The 19,431-nt window shown below is 43.0% G+C and overlaps 3 protein-coding genes across 5 annotated transcripts; 2 read left to right on the top strand and 1 right to left on the bottom strand.

Annotated features, from left to right (window-relative positions):
• Positions 1–731: 731 nt before the first annotated feature.
• Positions 732–7,669, top strand: LOC307073283 (E3 ubiquitin-protein ligase TRIM39-like). The gene is made up of 11 exons (XM_079732987.1): positions 732–1,075; positions 1,545–1,651; positions 2,186–2,233; positions 2,332–2,430; positions 2,525–2,641; positions 3,258–3,416; positions 4,304–4,441; positions 4,532–4,583; positions 5,008–5,034; positions 5,155–5,181; positions 5,286–7,669. The coding sequence occupies exons 1-11, from the start codon at positions 1,060–1,062 to the stop codon at positions 5,819–5,821; spliced, it is 1,326 nt and encodes a 441-aa protein (XP_079589113.1). The 5' UTR covers positions 732–1,059; the 3' UTR covers positions 5,822–7,669.
• A 454-nt stretch (positions 7,670–8,123) lies between these two features.
• On the top strand, positions 8,124–14,008 carry LOC307072259 (uncharacterized protein). 3 transcript variants are annotated; one of them, XM_079731491.1, is made up of 5 exons: positions 8,124–8,800; positions 11,774–11,912; positions 12,025–12,161; positions 12,444–12,650; positions 12,786–14,008. In XM_079731491.1, the coding sequence occupies exons 2-5, from the start codon at positions 11,792–11,794 to the stop codon at positions 13,197–13,199; spliced, it is 879 nt and encodes a 292-aa protein (XP_079587617.1). In that variant the 5' UTR covers positions 8,124–8,800; positions 11,774–11,791; the 3' UTR covers positions 13,200–14,008. The 3 variants fall into 3 exon arrangements, with proteins under 3 accessions (XP_079587617.1, XP_079587616.1, XP_079587615.1); XM_079731490.1 differs by having other exon boundaries at positions 11,642–11,912; XM_079731489.1 differs by lacking the exon at positions 8,124–8,800 and having other exon boundaries at positions 9,492–11,912.
• A 1,497-nt stretch (positions 14,009–15,505) lies between these two features.
• Positions 15,506–17,056, bottom strand: gdf3 (growth differentiation factor 3; the record flags this gene model as incomplete). The annotated part of the gene is made up of 2 exons (XM_079733581.1): positions 15,506–16,365; positions 16,789–17,056. 2 exons carry the CDS (start codon positions 17,054–17,056, stop codon positions 15,506–15,508), a joined length of 1,128 nt encoding a protein of 375 aa, XP_079589707.1.
• Between the last annotated feature and the right edge of the window lie 2,375 nt (positions 17,057–19,431).

Here is a 19,431-nt window from a genome sequence, read left to right as displayed (position 1 = left end):
AGCTATTTTGTTTGTTCCAAAGATGTGTACCTTTCTTACACCTTTTTTATTTTTATTTTTTTTTTTTACAAAGAAAGACTTTAAGTTTCGCTGGCTGTTAAGGGTGTACAAAATGTGTGTGAGCTGTGCTTTGTGTGCGTGCGTGCGTGTTTGGAGAAAGGGAAAGGGAGATACGGAGAGAGAAAGATAGTGTGTGTGTGTGTGAGAGAGATTGTATGTAGCGCATGTGTAAAATACGTGTCTGTACTGTAAGTGAACTCTTTGTCAATAAAAATGTGAGATATAGAAATATATCTATGTGGAAAAATATACAAACCGAAACATGAATTTGCTACCTACGGTATATGTTGTGCATGTGAACTGTGTGTGTGGGTTTGTGTGAAAGAGAACGTGGAAAATGTGCATACCTCTATCACACCCAAAAAGGATACCAATCAATTATACACACTTACTGAAGCCTATGAACGCACACATCCACATGCTCAGCACATAACGTAAACAACTTTGAAGCAATAGCAGCTTTGCATGCTCGCTCTGTACATTTGTCCATGCGCATGTGTAATACTACCTTTGTAGCTCAGCTCATCAATATTTATGAGATTTTCGTAAACCTGTTTGGGAAAAAAAAAATTGCGGCCTGGTGATGTTTTATTTACTGTGTATCTAATAGGGAGTGGTTTGATACGATGAGAGGAGCGATGGGAGTTGCCGTTGATGCATTTTCGTAAACAACCAAGATGACGACGGACCTCTATTATTTTAAGAAATTAGATTTAAATTAGAAACACAACTGTATAAAATTATCTTCTGTTGAGAACTTATCCGAGATGAGTGCATGCCTAATCCAGTTTAGACTTGTTTCCGTGTTCCTCATACAGAGAGATCAAATTTCTCTAAATAGCTCTGGGTGGGGCTACACATTAAAGTCCAGTGTTCAACAGGTATGCTTGTTCTCTGTTGTGCCAACTGCCACAGTTCACATGGGGTAAACAACTGAAACGTATGTTTGGAGGAGCTGATTTGTATCACCTGGATATGCAAGGTTTGTGAAGAGCAAAGATGACTTCTGAAGCAGGTTGGTTTATTTAAAAACATTTGATTTAATCCCCGGAGAGCTAAGCTGAAATTGTTATTTGTTACAGACTTACATCTATATAGCCTAGACACAGAATGCTGTGTTTTAAAAGCCTAACCCTAACCATTTTGGGCCTGCCTGGGAATTTATTGGATTTAAGTGAGTAGTCTATATGTTCATACAAAACACATTTAAAACAGGTCCAAAGACACCTGTAGACAGTCAATTGAAAAAGACAATCAAACATCATCTCAATTTCATCAAAAGATATCATGTAACTTTTGTATTAATTGTATGATTTTTAGGCAGAAATCGTTTTTTGTTGTGGACTGGAAATGTTAAAGTTACTTTGACTGAGTAGCAATTTGCATGTGTGATGTGCAATGTGTAACGGCATTAGTTACAGTGTTGGTGGTTGTCTAGTGCATATCACATTAAAGATATGCTTTGCTTTCACCATGTTTTACAGAGAGAGATAGACCTGCTGGCAGTTACAGCAGCTTTTGTCCTATCAAGGAGAAGAACAAAGTAAAAAAAATCAACTCAGAACCCTTTTTAAAGCCAACATTTGCTCAGGTAAGATACTCATTAAAGCTACCAAAATCCTAAAACCAGGGTGCAGTGTTTCACCTATATGCATTTTGGATTGTCAGCGCCACTGCAAAAAAATAGTTTCTGCCATGTTCAAGGCACATTTGCACAATGATCTGGTCTCAGCACATACCTTGACTCTGTTGGTTGTTATGTCATATTTGGAAGTTCAATCTGTAATTTTTTCCCCAAAAAATCTCACCAGAAGTAACCATTTTATTTCTCCGGGAGGGCATGCCGCCGGACCCCCCTAGCGTTGCTAGGTGACCAACTTAGAGCACTACTGCTACAAAGAAATCTATGGGAAACACTGAGGGTGTGAATTACAGGGGGGGTCATGATCCAGAAAACAAAATTGTGTTTTGAAAAGAGGTTGAGGGACCAATTGTCGCCAGATATTTCTCACATACACACTCAATTTTTTTTAACAGTTTGCTTATTATTAGTTGATTGTTGATTTAAGAAATGCAAAACATGGCTTGGTCATTTATTGTCTGTGTTGTTGTATGCCTTACAAAGCGGAGGAAACAGCTTATGAAAAAGGTCTGCAAATTACTACACTCAAAGGTGAGAACAAAGCCAGTCTAAGCCACTTAGAAGATAAACAGCATGAATTTTGGAATGTGACCAGGTAGTTTGAGTTGTTTTCATGTCGTCCTTCATAGAATGCGGATCCCACTGCACCGGAACCTGTGGACTTCACCCTGGATGAATCTAAACTCATCCTCAGAGAGATTGCTCAGGAACTGGACCGGATAATGCAGGTGGGTCCAGTTGTGGTCCAATGCTTTGAATGGTATTAACATTACATTACCTGAGATGAACCTAACCACACTCCTCAATCGTAACTCTACACAGACGAGAGATCTCTCACTGTCAACCAAAGTCTGTAAAGATGGGTCTAGTCCGGAGGAGAGACAGGCATTCCTTCTTCAGTTGGCTCAGGCCCTCCCGCCACAAGCACATGCCCCAGAGGTTGGTCATGAAAACAGAAAACAGTATTAGAATTGATTGTAATACAAACATTTAATGTATTCAATTAAGCTCAGAAATAATTATTGCAGGGCCATGATCGGTATAAGAACGATCGATTATTGACATTCATCGTTATTTTGTAAAGAAAAATTCAAGTTTAAATGAAAATGTGGAAGTTTGTTAATTAATTGTGGCTCTATTCTTGAAGTGTGTATTTGTTAACATAGTTGTGATCTGAGCTGTATTTTTACCTTTCTGTACAAATACAATACATGCGAGGTAAGTCACATTTAGGTCATGATTACATAATTGTTCGAAGAGTTGAATGTACACTTCAAAGATATATCAATTTGTGAATTTAAGTCTTAAATGCCTATTCAGTATGATGCAGATACAGGAGAGAGTACTTATGTACGGCAGATATGCCCCAATATAGTGTTTTCTTGGGGCCCATACAGCTCTCCTTCCCTGCTCAAACAGTGTCAACTAACGAAAGAAAATGTGATTCAACTGCTGTACATTAACTTAACTTGCCTTCCTTTGATGTAAAATGTATTGTTTGTGGACATTCTGCATGTGCAGTGACAAACCCCAAAGTACATTGTGTGTTTACCAGATGCTCAATGGAAAAACAGCAGTGTTGAGCCCATGCAGTAATGGGCTGCAGGAGAACAGGGGAGAAGCTTGTACACCAAAGCCTGAAGAGGACAAAGGACTAAAGAAGGCCATTGGTGATCTTTCTACATTGACCTGGACTCTGAAAGGGATGGAAGAGGTAAGGCCAAAACAACCCTCAAGATACAAGACGCTATGGAATGCTGTGGCAGTATCGATGTTAGGCTGATGTTACAGTTCCCCAAAACCAGCTTCTGAAGTTTGTGTATCAGTCTCATTTTCTACATTCTAAAAAACAAGGTGTTTTTGAAGGACATGGGGTTAAGTTAATGAGCATTGCTTTAATTTGCCGCCTCATTGCAAGGTTAGGCGTAGGCGTAGAACAGATAAACATTCTTGAGGGTTTGTGTCATGCTGTATGTGTGGTAGAAAATAACCGCGTTCTATCACTTCAACTAAGAGAGCAAAAGAAATCGAGGGGTCCGGAGCAAGTATGACAAAAAAGGCTTTATCGTTAAAAAAGACAACAACAAAGCCGAGTAGTTTGCAAAGCACTGCCGGTCAACAGATCCCGGCCTCTTTTTTATCCTCACGTACAACGCTGTTTCTCGTGAGGTGTCCGCCCACGGCCCCCCATGGCCGTTCAATCAGACATTCCTTTCCATCAGTGTCCGGCAACACTAATCAATACCCCTGGCTTGGGGTCAGTTCACTTTGACCCCATAGCCTCCGGTATTGTGTTGGCTTCTCAGCTTTAACCCCTGAGAAACCCATTCAGCTCTAATCCCAGACTTCTTGGCGCCGTGCCAAGTCCTAGATGAGATTCAGAGGCGCTTCTAGCTGCTTTCTACCATTAGATATATTGGTATAATAATAATCATGGTTTGTCTTAGAATATAGTCATTAATTTCTTCCACATATGTTGACAGATACAGGCATTGCAGGCAGGTCATGGCAAGGCAGACAGCATTCCATAGCAGCAGCGCATGAATTATGTAGCAATAAAAAGAGTGGAAGGAACACAATACTAACTGAACAAATTTGCAGGACTCGGTCTGTCTGGATACGGATGTGGATGAGGTGGTGAAAGAGATGTGCAAACTGTGGAAGAAGGGCAAACTGCCCAACATACTCCCTGTGCTGGACTTTGTTATCTTGAGTATCCTCAAGCAGGAAGGACAAAAGGTTCCCAGAAACAATGAGATTTCAAATTTATCCAATCTGTAGATTCATTAGGTTCTTGCATTGATTGTTTTTCTTTCTTTTTTTAAACAGCTGTCTATTGCAAAACATTGGAACAGGAATCAAGAGCTCTTCAACAGTAAAGGTATATTTTTGCTTCCTATATTTTATCATTATGTAGTGGATGAGGTTATACACACAGACACATACACACACATTCTCACTATGTAAGGCACTTCGGGTACTTAAAGGGCTATGTAAATGCAATGAATCAATATTATTATACTTATGGTTTAATTTAGATTCCTAGGTGGTGTTTTAACGCACATGGTTTGTTGAAACAAGAGATTGCCGCCCTGCTGTTGCTTATTGTTCAATATGTCAATGACTAAACAAAAACTGTTTTGTGGTGGCTTTGCACCTACATCCTTCTGTCTTCATTCTCTTGTTGCAGTCGTAGGCCTTAACAGGTAAAGGTAGACATAAAAAGAAAGAACATTGTTCCTGCTGAATGTAACCTAACCGGTCCTCTGTGTGTGTGCTTACATGTGATTGTTTCTTTCAATTAGCTGATCCACAACATGCTCCAGATTCTGGTAAGTCTTACAAATTTTTACTTTAGGTTTCATGTAACTTCTTTTCATGTAAGTTCTGTTGTAAGTTGACTATTGAAGATAAAGATTGTTATGGATGACTATTTCTCTTGTACGTTACAGTATGGAAATGGATTACCAAGACTAGAGGTCAGTACGGACGTTTTTTTTTCTTTTCACCAACGCATAGAAAAAAACGTGTTGCATCAAGTCTTATTTTCCCCTGCCTTCTATTCTCTAATACCAATTCACAGCTGAGGTCCGACTAGACCCGTCTACTGCAAACCCTTGTCTGAAGATATCCCCAGACAGGAGAGCGGTGGAAATGGGAAAGATCGTGGAGATGGTCTACGACCCATGGGAAGGCTTCACAAGAACCAAACACCAATATGACGGCTGGTGGTGCGTGTTGGGCAGAGAGGGCTTTGCTTCCGGAAAGCACTACTGGGAGGTGGATGTCAGAGGCAAGACGGAGTGGATGATGGGGGTGGTCAGGGAGTCAGCACCCCGAAATGGCTTTAAAGCTCTGAACGAGGAAACGTATCACTGGACTTTGAAACTGCAATTGGGCCAGCTCATGGCCATGACGGGTCCAGTCACTAAGCTAGCCAGATGTGCACCCAGTGTTGTGGGTGTGTTCCTTGACATGGAGGACGGGAATGTGTCCTTCTACGATGTGAGAAACAGGTTCCACATCTACTCGTTCAATGTCAGTTTCGATCTTGATGAAAAGATTTTCCCTGTGTTTGGCACTGTTGAGACGGGGAGAAAGATGCGCATCTTGAATTAAAAGGAATTGCACTGCATTTAGATGTGTGCAAATGATGACTGGAATTGGACAACTGAAAAATTCATATCAATAGGACTTATATATATTATAAGAACAAAGCATAGTTGGTGTGTGAGCTTTAATAATAGTTTTTGCCCTTTTCCTGGAAGCCGGAACAGCCTTTGCTACATTTCATTTGTTTTTGTTGATCACACATCACACATGTTGGTCCAATCATTTAAACCAGTCTCATGCACACAAGCCACTTTAAAAATGTAGAACACACAGACCTTGTTAAAAGTAGTCAAGTAGGTTAACTAAAAACATGTGTTTAAATATGTACATAATAAGACAATAAGATAAGATATTATTAGTCATTGCATATTGTGGGGGACAAGTTGCATGCACTTCACTTGTAGATGGCATCACAACCTTCAAATCTCAGCACAGACTCTCCACAACATTCTAAACAAGGCTAGCTCACTGCCACTCTCAGATTGAAGTGACAGATTATAGACAAATTCTGCACTTTTAGGATTGGGGTAAAAAAAAAAAATTCTGACCACGGTAGCCTACCTTAGGCATTCGCCACTTTGAATTTTCCCCCCATTTTTTAGAAGTAATGCTTTCTTCTCTTACACAGAGAGACAATCTTCAGCTGGGCCGGTTCATGGCCATGACGTTGCCAGTCACTAATGGTTTCACTTTGTTTGGCACCATAGATATGGGGATACACATCTCACAATTACACCGCTTTGTGTGGTCACATGAATTGGCAAAACTGATAGTCAAGTCATATAAATAGGCCAATTACCAATGACGTTACCACCACAATGCATGAGACTGGTTGGAATTATTGAACTGGGTGTGATATCACGGAAGAGAAATGGAATGCAAAGCAGTGCAGCTTCTTGGAAAACAGAAAAATGAAGATTAGCTGTGTGCGTCATCGCTCCTTTCCTACTGCATCACTGCCTAAATAAGTGAGCCATACAAATATATTATCCTTTTTAATTTATCTCAGGAATTTTTAAAATGTTCTCAGGTAAAAAAAAAGATTCTATTGAAATCCCGCATAGAATAGTTAACTTTGACATTAATCTACAGCAAGTTATAATTTAACCACCCCATCTTTAATTTTTAAGCATCCATTTATCATGACAATGATGATATTTCCTCCTCTTATCTGAAGAGGGCAGCCTGGTGCAGCGTACTGTGCAGCCATTCAGCCTATAAAAAACATTATAGTATTAATCCAGAAGGAAATCCCTTTGTGTCTACCGCATGCCGAAATCGAATATATTAAACATAAAAAAATATGAAATAGTCCTCCTTTCCACAACAATGTTCTTTACTTAAAAAAATAAAGTAAAAAAAGTATCCTATACAAAATGTAAAACTTCTGAACCCCTGTTCCACCACCAGGGGTTTGAGCACTAGTGATGACCAGACATGTCCCCTCACATGCTCATCGATAGCCGCATTCGTCCACCACCATGTCCTGGGGGGTATTCCATCAACCAAGCTAAAGGCAAAGCCGGGCTTATTTCGCTTAGCCTCGCTACTTTCAGCTAGAGTTGCGTTCCATCAACGTGACTTAAGGGAATCTCCGCTAAGTAACCATGGCAATTTATCCGACCAAATTAACCTGGTCGGTACCAGGCTGTCAGGCTTACTTGAGCGGTGTTTCAGGGGTGTTTCAGTCTCATCTGTCAGAAACAAGTGTACCATCAGAAGGTTCCGCCAAGCCTAGTCCTCACGATTTTGTCATAAATGTACATATATGAAATACAAACACCCTATATTTTCAGTAAGGGTCTAAAATGAAATGATGCAAATGAAATAATTAAATGAATTGCTATGTCTTGTTATCGTGGATATTTTCTAAACACATTTTTAGACAAATTAATGTATTGTATCAAAATTCGGAACCAGAAGTTGGGTGAGTGGTCTAGTAACTGCCCTGTAGTACGGGCGACCCGAGTTAGCGTCCTGGGCAGATCCTTGAATTCTTGCTGTTGGCTATTTTTGTAATTTCCTTTATATCAGAGAAATTAGGCCTAACAATTGACTTTTTATATAATAAATGTCTTACAATATCCCTAGAACCCAAATATAACTTGCAAAAACCCATGGTAAAGTTAATGTCAATATTAATGTTACTGATAAGTAGGGTTGAGCACCGAAACTCGGTTCCAGTAGGGAACCGGTTCCAACGTAAACGGTAGTACCGGTACCTCATAATGGTGCCTGACTTTTTGTTACACCCCCTGCCCCGCCCCCATGGTGTTACGCCGTCAACTTGCGTTAGTGCTGGGCGGTATACCGGTTCACACCGAATGACGGTGTGTATTTTCTTTATGATATGATTTTTTTTATATACTGCCATACCAGTGTATTTGATTACACAACGTTCGGAACGCTGCGCCACGTGACACTGACGGGACCCTTTTCAATGTTGCGCTTCTAAACATGCATTGGTATGACTACGACTGCGACTTCCATGACTGCGAGGCGTGGTATTTCAGGCCAACTGGTAAAAGACTGTGTCACGGCTTTCAAACATATAAACCATAGCCTATGGGCGCCTCGGGACGGAGTTGTCAACGCGCTGCGGCATCACTTGGTTGATGTTGTTTTGATTGAAGATCGGCAGGTTGCATACCTGCAAACTAGTCACCTTTCGGCGAAATTCGCCGTTTCGAACTCAAAATAGGTCATTTACGTGAATCGTGTAGATCCAAAGTTTTTTTTATGGGGGGGAGACGACTGACCGACCAGCCAACCAACCATAGACTGTATAATAACCGACTGTATTATGAGCGAGAAACAAGTTTGCTATCTTCACAATAAAAAAAATCTTTGGCCAAATGACTCGCGTTCCACGACCACCAATCATAATCAAAATAAACCACAGCGCGCGTCCCAGTCCCCCGCCATCGTTCCAGTCGATCGAGTGGACAGCTCAGTCGTCAGCGAGTTACAGATACAAGTTTTGAGGTAAGTCTAGTAACCTTACAAAAAAATGTATGCTGTATTTTAACGTTGCTTAAGTAAATTATTAGCAAGACCAGTTCTACGTCACCCAGTTAATGCGAAAATAATACGTTTGTGAAGGCTAATCTCCACAGCATCCGTATTGTTATCTGATATTACTGGCAGCTATTTCATTGTGGTCAGATATTAGAGGGATGTAAACGAACACGTAATGAAAAAATACACATCCGTGTGTGGTTTAACGAGTAGCTAGCAGTAATGGAAACGCCAACTCTTACGGATCATTAAACCTGGACGGATGCAGTTGGGTTTAGCCTTAAACGTTTATGATTAAAAAAAAAATGAGCCCTGACCCAAACAATAAATATTCTGATGATTATCTTTTCAGAATGAGAGAGCTTAAAGGGTAATTCCGGTGTAAAATGGATTTGGGATATGTTTTGTATGATAACGAGTTGAAACGTTCGTTTTGGAGCACAAAAACCACATATAGACGCTTTCTTCAGTTGGCTGTTTTTAGCCGATTCTATCAAAACGCTATAAACTTGGAACGATGGGGGCACTGGTAATGGTAAAAACTAAATCGCTATTTTAAACCACTTAAAAGGCTGTAAGTAGCCCGACACTTCTTTGGTAGTATAATAAGGGTCTTAACATATAAAACGAGGCAATGAGAACTTTGTAAGTGTATAGATTGTTTATTAAAAACTACATTTTATACACACATTACCATCAGTAGATCACCCATCGACGCCATTTTGTTTTTAAGACTTGATAAGTAGATTGGCGAACACAGAGCTTGCGTGTTGCTGACGGATGTCACAATCTCTGTGTTCGTCAATCTACCTATCGAGTCTTAAAAACAAAATGGCGTCGACGGGTGATCTACTGATGGTATTGTTTGTATAAAATGTCCTTTTAATAAACAATCTATACACTTACAAAGTTCTCAATGCCTCGTTTTATATGTAAAGACCCTTATTATACTACCAGAGAAGTGTCGGGCTACTTTTAGCCTTTTAAGTGGTTTAAAATAGCGATTTAGTTTTTACCATAACCAGTTCCCCCATCGTTCCAAGTTTATAGCGTTTTGATAGAATCGGCTAAAAACAGCCAACTGAAGAAAGCGTCGATATATGTTTTTTGTGCTCCAAAACGAACGTTTCAACTCGTTATCATACAAAACATATCCCAAATCCATTTTACACCGGAATTACCCTTTAAAGAGGATGAAGCATTGTATGTAGCACAGCTTGAATCAGGGCTTAAGTGCAGGTGGAGCTGGGCTTGGCTAAAGCTGGAGGTAAAAACGGAGGTGAAGGGACAGCAGTACAACTTCCCGCTGTTACAATATTTTTAAAAAATCGACAAAGCGGGCTATTCCAAATGCAGCCTTTGCGCTAAGGAAATAAATTATGGCAAAAAGGGCTCCCATGCTCTCATGACACACTGCCAAACAGAGGTGCACCGGCAAAAAGTGTGCACTATATTAACAACAGCCAGTGTTCTACGGCATCCTGGTCCAAGCCCAACACAAAGTGCTTCCAATGGGCCTGAAGCAATGAGGGATTGAGTTAGGGTGCCTGTACCTATATTCCAGCGTGTTGCAAATGCAGAGGTGTGTATACATTAAATAGGCTTGTGGTTTACTATGTAAAAAAAAAAGATAACTATTATTTCACCTTTTTCATAGTAGGCTCATGCCATAGCCGTAGGCTACATTACCAGGACAAATTGTACATGGTGTGAGTCAGTTTAGAGTTAGTTTAGATTCAATGTATTGAAAACACACTGGGCAAGCACTAACAGCTGTACAGTAGCAATGGCAATGTATGAATACTAGCCAAAGCCATGGTCACAGGGTTATAATAAATGGCAGGGCAAGGTATTAGCAAAAGTTGTACTGATGAAAATCGAATAATGCTATCTTTGCCTAGGCAATGGTTCTCTCTACTATGGCCGAGCATTCCCTTCCGTTTTCCTTTACACCAGTGATGGTGAACCTGGCCCAAGAGCTGGCAAAAGACAAAGTAGCTCTGAGTCGGCTGAAGCTGTCACGCACATCAGCAGCCTATAAAATGGTGCATGGATTGGGGTTTACTTTTTCTGAGAGGATCTTCACCCATACACAGAAGTATCCATTTTCCATCAACCTCGATGAGAGTACTGCCAACGGTGATAAGAAAGTGCTTACCATCCTGGTAAGCTACTTCAACCCAGACAGGAACACTGTTGAAGTAGAACACCTAGGCTCTTTGGAGGTATTTAAGGTTAATGCTGTCAAGCTTGAGCAGTTGCTGGTCAAGTTTTTTAGGGATAACAACATCCCATGGGCTAATCTTGTCAGTATGCTAATGGACTCCTGCGGTGTAATGCGAGGCTGTAAGATGGGGTTGGAAGCAAGAGTTCGCACTGCCCAAACCTTCTCGATGTTGATGGTGACAGTTGTCACCACATTCACAACGCTGCAAAGGTTTTTACAGCTCCTTTCAGTAGTCATCTTGAGAAGCTGTTCAGTGATCTACATTCCGATCATCAATGGGCCACAGACCAGGTTGATTAATAATATTACATTTTTGATGCAATGCTACTGACTGCAATGCTTTCCTCTACACTAAACTAATTTCATCTTTACATTATACATATCTGCTGCTATACTTACCTGTTGTATACTTACCTGTTGGGAGAGTGCATTTTCTAGATGTGTATTCTAGATCTAAAGGCATACGTTCTAATCTAAATCATTAACATTATTTCATACCTAGCCTACTGTCATTGTATGTATGTATCTTTCTTAAGCCCTTTGGGTGGGGCAAATGATGTGCTCGTTCTCTCTTTTCTCAGTTGGTGTACCTAAATGAGATATGCGAGTTCATGGGAATTTCTAGTACAGCTCCCAAAAGGTTTGGTATGCATCGCTGGCTATCGGCTTATGATGTTATCATTAGCACCAAGAGGCTTCTCCCTGCATACAAGGTTCTCTACTACGGCTTCATGGACAAGGAAGACAAGGCCCTCTACAAGGACCCCCTGGAGCAGCTATTTGCCGATTTCAACATGAACGAAAAAGCGCAGAAACGGATTCGGTACTTTCACGAGGACCTCAGAAAAAAAGGTAACTTATCGCAGTTGTTTCTCCTTGGTTTTGTGATTGCCTACCTGCACTATGGTTACCTAAGGATTGTTAGGTTTTGTACAGAACCTTGTTATGCCTTTGATTTTTCCAGCAATGACGCAGTTGGGAAAAGACCGGAAGAAGAGGGTGATTCGGAAGGTGTGGCATGAAGCAACCATAACTGAGCTGCTCCTTAGTGTTTACACAGGAGTGCTGTCAATACTGAAGGAATATGTCATGGTGTTCCAGGTGAGTTGAACATTGAATGTTCATCAGGTTCTTCAAAAAGAGTTATGAAAATTGGATTATGATAGGACCTGGGTCTAGAAAAATAAATTATGCCAACCCGAAGTCTAATAATTCATGATATTTTCTTTGAGCACAGGGTATCTGTAGTTCCTTATTATGTTGTTATGCTTTTTCATAGCAAAGTGATCCCAGTGAATCCTAATACTTTTCCTGAGATATAACTGGCATGCATTCCTTGTGTGCTTTTTTGTGCATTGAACCACAATGTTATTTTCTTTAAAGGGCAGACAGACACTTGTCCATACACTGCATGACAAACAGCTGCAAGTTTTCATGAACTTCCTGGCCTGCTTTGTCAAATTTGAACACCTGAACCTGATGCCCAAATCCCTGGCTACTCTTGAACTTGACAACAAGCTGCTACCTTTGAGGGAGATGTATGTGGGACGGGTGGCTAGTAGATTCAGATCAGAACATCCACAACATCCTGTGAGTACATAAAAATGAATGACACCAAATGACACCATACTCAGTATAGTGTATCTCCATTTTAAGGGTGCCCAAGAACGCATAACGTTTTTCCATATAATTCCACCTACTATAAGTATTGTTGATCTGTTTCAGCTGCTGAAGCCATTCCTGCAGGAAGTGTCCCAGGCATACAAAACCTGTGCAAAATACCTGCAAAAGAAGCTGCCTTTGCAGAGTGAAACTCTGCAATCTTTGTCAGCTGTGGACCCAATTGTGAGAGGGCACTCCCTAACCACGGTCAACTTGAGGAAGCTCACACAAATGATGGGTCACCTGCTGCCACCAGATGCTGACACAGACCAAGAAATTCTGCGTTTTAATGTTGACCAGGCGCTTCCCAGTTTTCAGAATGGAGAGGATGTTGTCAAGTGGTGGGCCGTCGTCTTCAATACAGGGAAGTATCCTGCACTGTGTCAGGCAGTCAAGGCTGCCCTCTCAATTTTCCATGGTGCCCTGGTTGAGTCGTCCTTCAGTGTCATGGGGAACATCATTGATCAACATCAATGAAAATTTCCACCCTCAGTGCTGTGCAGACTGTTAAATACACTTTGCATACCAGGAACCAGACTGGGGTGGAAATGTTCAGAAGGGATGATTTGAAGTTTGGGGAGGTAGATAGGAGGCTGTGTTCCAACATTAGTGCAGCTGGAACTAGGGACAAAGCCCAACGACAGGAAAATCAACTTGAAATCAGGGAAAGGAGGGTTGAGTTTGGCTGCCAGCCATCTACCAGTGCTGCTGGTAATAGGGCAGAGGTGGTGGAGAACGATAGTGTGGCCCGAAAGAGGCACATTGCCAAGCAGAGAAAACGGGCCCTTGAAAGGCTTGTCCAGGCCAAAAGGATGAAAAAATGAAATTAATATTATGTTGATATTTGGCCAATGGGATTTACTGTTTACCTGTCCTAAATTTTCATGTGTGGTATAACGCCCCCATGCGGCAGCAGAAATAATGGTTATAGTGGATAGACCTTTTCACATTTAAAATGTTCTTAACTGACCAGTTTATGGGTTAATAAATGTGCCATTTTTACCATAAGAAAATGTTGTATTTTCCCTTTATTTTCTTCATGGAGTACACCAGAATGCTTAATTTACATGTTAAAATAGCAAAATTTGGCTGGGGGGATGCCCCCAGACCCCCCTACAACAGTTCAGTTTGTCACCTTTTTCAACCCAAATGAGTTTGCAGGTATGAGGTTGTAGTGGGTGCGTGCGTGAATGAATGAACGTGTGTGTGTGTGTGTGTGTGTTTGTGTGTGTTGCGGGCGTATGTGATTTCAAAGTAACAAACAAACAATCTCAAAGCCGATGCATGCATCAAAAACTATCTGTTCAAAACCAAATAAACAAATCCAAAACAGAGTTGCTTATTTGCTTCAAATACTTTTTCTTTTCAAAACTTATGAATTAATACACTGCGGTACCGAGCAGTTGAAAACAATGTTGGCGTATATATCTTTTTAAATGTTTATCAGTCACAGCAGCCTTTCCTCTTTGTGTAAGTTGAGTAATTTAATGCCAACCGTAAATCTTGCATATCAAGTAAGCTAGCAAACACTGTTGCAATTCAACAGCGTGTGTGACAACGTGTGCTATGTCCTAAACTTCAACTCAGTGTCCGCTGACTTTCTGCTTAATTTGAAACTCATAACAAGTCGTGCATGTATGCAAGTGTGTGCGGTTTCGTTTTTTTAAGTACCGGTTCGAGATGTCAGAAAAGGACCGAGCGGGATCTTTTCCAGCAGTGAACAAGCTGCTTGTGGAGGTCTATGAGGAGTTAAAGCATATAATAACTTAAAAAGGGAACACATAACAATTAATAAAAACAGAGAGGCCGTCTGGCAATAAAATCGCAGATCTTTTGAAATCAACAACTTCTCATGCCTTTTATTTTCTTCATATTTCTTTGAATATACTAAATTGACTAACCATAGTATTTATCTCAACAGAGGTGGTCTCGGCTGCCTGATAAACTCACCTGAATGGAATTTATGTTGCTGACAATTTCCCATGCGGCAGTGTCTTTGTCATAGTGACAAAGGCTTCACTATCAGTGACATTAATATAATTATCTTTACCATGGGTTTTTGCAAGTTAGATTTGGATTCTAGGGATATTGTAAGATATATTGATTATATAAAAAATATATTATGTCTAATTTCTCTGATATAAAGGGAATTACAAAAATAAACCAACGCCAAAGAATTCAATGACGCACTCAGTACGCGAACTCGGGTCTTCCGTATAGCAGGGCTAATGCCGACCACCCCAACCCAACTGCTGGTTCCTGATTTCGATCAAATACATATATTTGTCTAAAAATGTGTTGAAAAAACATCCTGGATAATGATAGAAGGAATTCATTTAATTATTTTATTTGCATAATTTAATTTTAGACCCTTAGTGAAAATATAGGCTGTATGTAATTCAAATAGCCTATGTAAATTTATGAAAAAATCGTGAGGGCTTGGCGGAACCTTCTGATGGTAGGCCTACACTTGTTGATGGTAGGCCTACACCGACAGGTGGACTTCTCTGAAACACAGATCAACTAAGCCTGACAGCCTGGTTCTTTATTAGGTCCATGCCTGCTACCGACCAGGTTAGTTTGGTCGCAGAAGAAAATCTCTTCGCGTTTGCCGCATGTCAAAACCTAATATATTTAACGTAAAAATAAAAATAAATGTCAGTCCCATAAACAATTCTTTATTTTAAAAAAGTAACCTATACAAAATGTTAAAGTTCTGAACCCCTGTTCCACTACCAGGGGTTTTGAGCACGAATGTGGACCAGACATGTCCCTTCGCACGCTCATCGACAGCCGCACTCGTCCACCACCATGTCCTGGTAGTGCCGCAGGACCACGTTGTCGTTGTTGTCGTAGTACAGCATGGAGATGGGCGAGAGGCGGATGGGCACGCAGCACGGCTGCGGGGTCCCGCGTGGGTCCAGCGAGTGCACCAGGGTCTGCAGGATGGCGTGGTTGGTGCCGTTCAGGCTCTCGCTGAGCGGGAAGGGGCACTCGCCGTGGCAGTAGTTTGCCAGGTAGCCCTGCGGCGCGATTATCCAGTCCTGCCACCCCACGTCCTTGAAGTCGATGTAGAGGCGCCGCGGTTTGCACACGTTGCTGGGCGTCACGGGGAGGTGGACGGCGCTCCGCCGCCGTCTGGAGCGACACTGCTGGGGGTTGAGGGACACCGCCACCAGGGCGGCGTGGACCTCTGGTGGCGGCACAGACACGGCCGCCGGCTGCAGCGGGAGAGTGTTCCCGGGGCGGAAGGGGAGTAGCTTCTCCTCTGGGTCATGGCCCTGCGGCTGCAGCGCCAGCACCAGGCCGTAGTTGCGGCCCGCCTTTCGCCAGGTCTCGGCCAGGGAGGTAAGGTCCAGTGTGAGGGAGGCGGGCTCGGGTCCAAGTGCCACCGACTGGGATAACAGGAGCCTTCGGTTAGCCTCGTGGCTCGCGCCCCTCAGAGTGGTTCTAACTACTTTATACAGGGACACGTCGAGGGTCCGGGGCCCCAGGAAAAACTCCGGGGCCCTGAACACACCCCACTGAAACTTGACCTCCAGACGGGCCAGAGACAGCTGCTCCACGGGCTGCAGGACCGACATGTTGAAGAACAGTTGCTTCTCCACGCAGTCCTGGCCGCCCCAGCAAGACACCGATCTGCCTGCAATACAGGAAATAGACAATATAGACACAACATGAGGGCCTCCAAATTAGTGTGACAAGATTTCTGAAGTGAAAAACCAGGCATTTGTAGTTTGGTGGTCCATATGTCAACTAAATATCTGATATTATCCGTTCAACCATTTCGGCCTCCAAATTGAAAAACTGACTTTGGTCGTTTGGTGTCAAATATGTAAAAATAGCTGCCATTTCTGAAACTTCAAAAAATGAATTTCTGATTATTCTAATGGTATGTATAATGCCAACTGTAGTAAGATATTTGCCACTACATGCCAAATGGTTTAATGGCCCATTATCCAGACTCAAAACAAATTAAATTAAAGTGACCACAAAAGTAATCTATCGCTTGTTTGAATTTTTTATTTTTTATTAAAAGTCTGATTAATAGGCCGAAATGTTTTACCCTGGTCCTGCACGTATCGAATGATGTTTCCGCGCACGCCGTACTCGGACACCATGCACGACTCGCTTTCCTGGACCTCGTCGCCCTTACTCCTTCGAAACATCCGCCACAACATGGACGGAACCCGTCTGGGGGCTACTGCGGCAGTCGGCCTGGTGGAGAGCCCAAGGGAATCTAAAAACAAACGCTCTCGAGAATCCACCTCCTCCACGTTAGTTAGGGCAAATGTGCCCGTAAATAAAACGCTTAAAAACATGAAACAAGGCATCTTTTCAAGAGGCGTATTGATTTGACTTATACGCACAATCGCGTCTCGCGTGGCAGAGATGCCTTTGTTTTTATTGCCATTTTAACTCCTGCACCGAGACTCAGGTGACTGAGTAGTGGCGTGATTGGCCGAAAGGACCAGCTATCTATTGGCACCATGGCGAGAGATATCTTATGCTAATTAGTGTCAGCCAGCACATGGGACAGAGGGTGTTGGGGTTTCACTGGATGGCCCTTTGCAAAAAATATATAATGTGTAAAAATAAAAGAACCAAAAACGTCTATTCATTTATAACATTCATCCTAGTTACACTTTATATGTTTAAATCAATGACACATATTAGTTATTCAATAAATAACAGTTCAGTAGGGTTAGGATTAGTGTTGGGAGAAAGGTGGAACCTTTTACAAAATTATTCGACACAAGAGAGTGATAGGTCCATGCCTGGTACCGACCTATGTGTGTGTGTGGGTGTGTGTGTGTGTGTGGGGGGGGGGGAGGGGGGTAGTATGTGTGTGTGTGTTAGAGAGAAAGAGTTTGGGTCAGTGTGTTTGTGTGTGGATGCGCCTGTGTGTTAGCTCACGTGACAACTCTTATCAGTATGAGCTCAACTCTCAGATATGCGGAGGCATTCCGGAGGGTTCTCTGTATCTGTAGCCGTGGGAGACTGGTACTGGGGGACCGCTCCATCCCCCATGGTGCCTCTGGGCCGCTATAAGGACCTCCCCAACCTCCCCTCAAATATGGTCAGAGTTGTGGGGGTTAAAACACTGCCAACACATACAATATACTTTGTGTGTGTGTGTGTGTGTGTGTGTGCGTGCGTGCGTGTGTGTGTGTTTGGGGGAGGGGGGGGGGTTTTGGGGTATTACACAGAGAGAGAGGGGGAGAGGGAGAGGTAGACTTTGAGAGCGGTAGAGAGACAGCCACAGAAAGAGAGGGAGACCAAGGGAAAAACAGGGTGGCACATCCTAGCTGTGGTAGCAGTTATCTTGCAGCAGTGGAGTAAAAGTGCAGGACAGCCCTGTCCGTGTGGGGTCAAGCATTACTTGCTCACGACACAGAGTCAGTGTAGAGCAGGATTCTATTTTTTGGTCGATTCCAAATAACCATTCTGGAGTCTCATGGATCCCAGAAGAGTGACATGCTGGTGAGATAAGTTTTGGTGTTTTTGTGTGTGTATGTGTGTGTGTGTGTGTGTGTGTGTGTGTGTGTGGGGGGGGGGGTTGAAACTCACAGGGAGATCTAAAGAGATACTATGTATACTTGTGTGTTTTTTTTTGCAGTGTATCTGTGTGTGTGTGTGTGTGTGTGTGTGTGTGTGTTTGTTATGCATGTGTGCTTTGTTCTGGTGTGTGTATATGAGTTACACGGACACACACACACACACACACACGCACACACACACACAAACTCAATCATTATTCCCTGTGCTGTAGTTGGGCCTGGGCTCTCTGTATTCTGTGGATAGCAGCAGCAGACCGGCCATTATCCGTCCCCATAGCAAAGGTCTTCACAGGCATGGTTGACAGCCTCACTTCCACTCCAGAACCTCACAGCACTGCCCACACTATTATAGGCTCCAGGTGAGTTCATAGTTCTTTGCTCGATTTGTAAATATATGCTGAATGATTGTATTTGTTTTGTGCTAGTTCTCCCAAAAAAAAAAAAGTAGTTGCACGTGATTCATCCATTTCTGACTTTAAGTTAACTTGAACATTTGACTGATAAGACGCCCGCTTCTTTGCCTGTTTGTTTATGTCTAGAGTGTTTGAAAATGCCTCTGGAGCGCCTGCGTTCTACACCACAGAGTCTGCATCAATACCTGCCGGCGCGAGCGTAGCATCTACCTTTCGGTCAAAAGGGCCGCCTGCACCCCCAGGGCGAGTGGTGCCGTCAGAAGCCCCTCTGGCTCTGTCAACATCACCTCACACGCTGTCCTCCCCGGTGGTTACGTCCATGATCCAGCAACCAGCGAGCCCCAGCCCCACACAGGGCCCCACCAGCAGAGAGGAGAATACTCCATCTGCTTACGGACCTCCAGCCACCCCATCCAGGAGCTCCACTCTACTCACACCAAGCAGCAGCAGCACCCCCCCGCCGGCAGAAGAGAGGAGCCCTCAGGAACCCGCTGTGGAGCCGAGTACAGAGCCCCGGACGGCGCCGGCTCCTCTGTGTGACTACGACCAGTGTGTCCATCTGCAGAGGCCCTGCCCCGAGCTCCAGCGCCTTCAGGGCTGGACCTGCAGGTGCCCGGCCCAGAGCAACGCCGCCCTCTCGGGGACCCCGGGCCCGGTGGTGTCCCTGGAGGTGACGAGGGCGTGGCCGACGGCCGCCAGCGTGCGCTGGTGCGCCCCGGACTCGCCGCTGAGCGC

This window comes from Pollachius pollachius (assembly GCF_949987615.1).
Source record: "Pollachius pollachius genome assembly, chromosome: 3".
In the NCBI taxonomy this organism is placed as follows: domain Eukaryota; kingdom Metazoa; phylum Chordata; class Actinopteri; order Gadiformes; family Gadidae; genus Pollachius; species Pollachius pollachius.
Note: the sequence above shows the minus strand (reverse complement) of the source record. Positions and strands in the feature narration are given on the sequence as shown.

Coding starts and splice junctions, on each gene's coding strand:
- LOC307073283 (XM_079732987.1), top strand. Junction 1,652..2,185: donor TAAAGCCAACATTTGCTCAG/GTAAGATACTCA, acceptor TGCCTTACAAAG/CGGAGGAAACAGCTTATGAA. Junction 3,417..4,303: donor CTCTGAAAGGGATGGAAGAG/GTAAGGCCAAAA, acceptor ACAAATTTGCAG/GACTCGGTCTGTCTGGATAC.
- LOC307072259 (XM_079731490.1), top strand. CDS start 11,672: ATGGGAATTTCTAGTACAGCTCCCAAAAGGTTTGGTATGCATCGCTGG. Junction 12,162..12,443: donor AATATGTCATGGTGTTCCAG/GTGAGTTGAACA, acceptor TTTTCTTTAAAG/GGCAGACAGACACTTGTCCA. Junction 12,651..12,785: donor CAGAACATCCACAACATCCT/GTGAGTACATAA, acceptor GATCTGTTTCAG/CTGCTGAAGCCATTCCTGCA.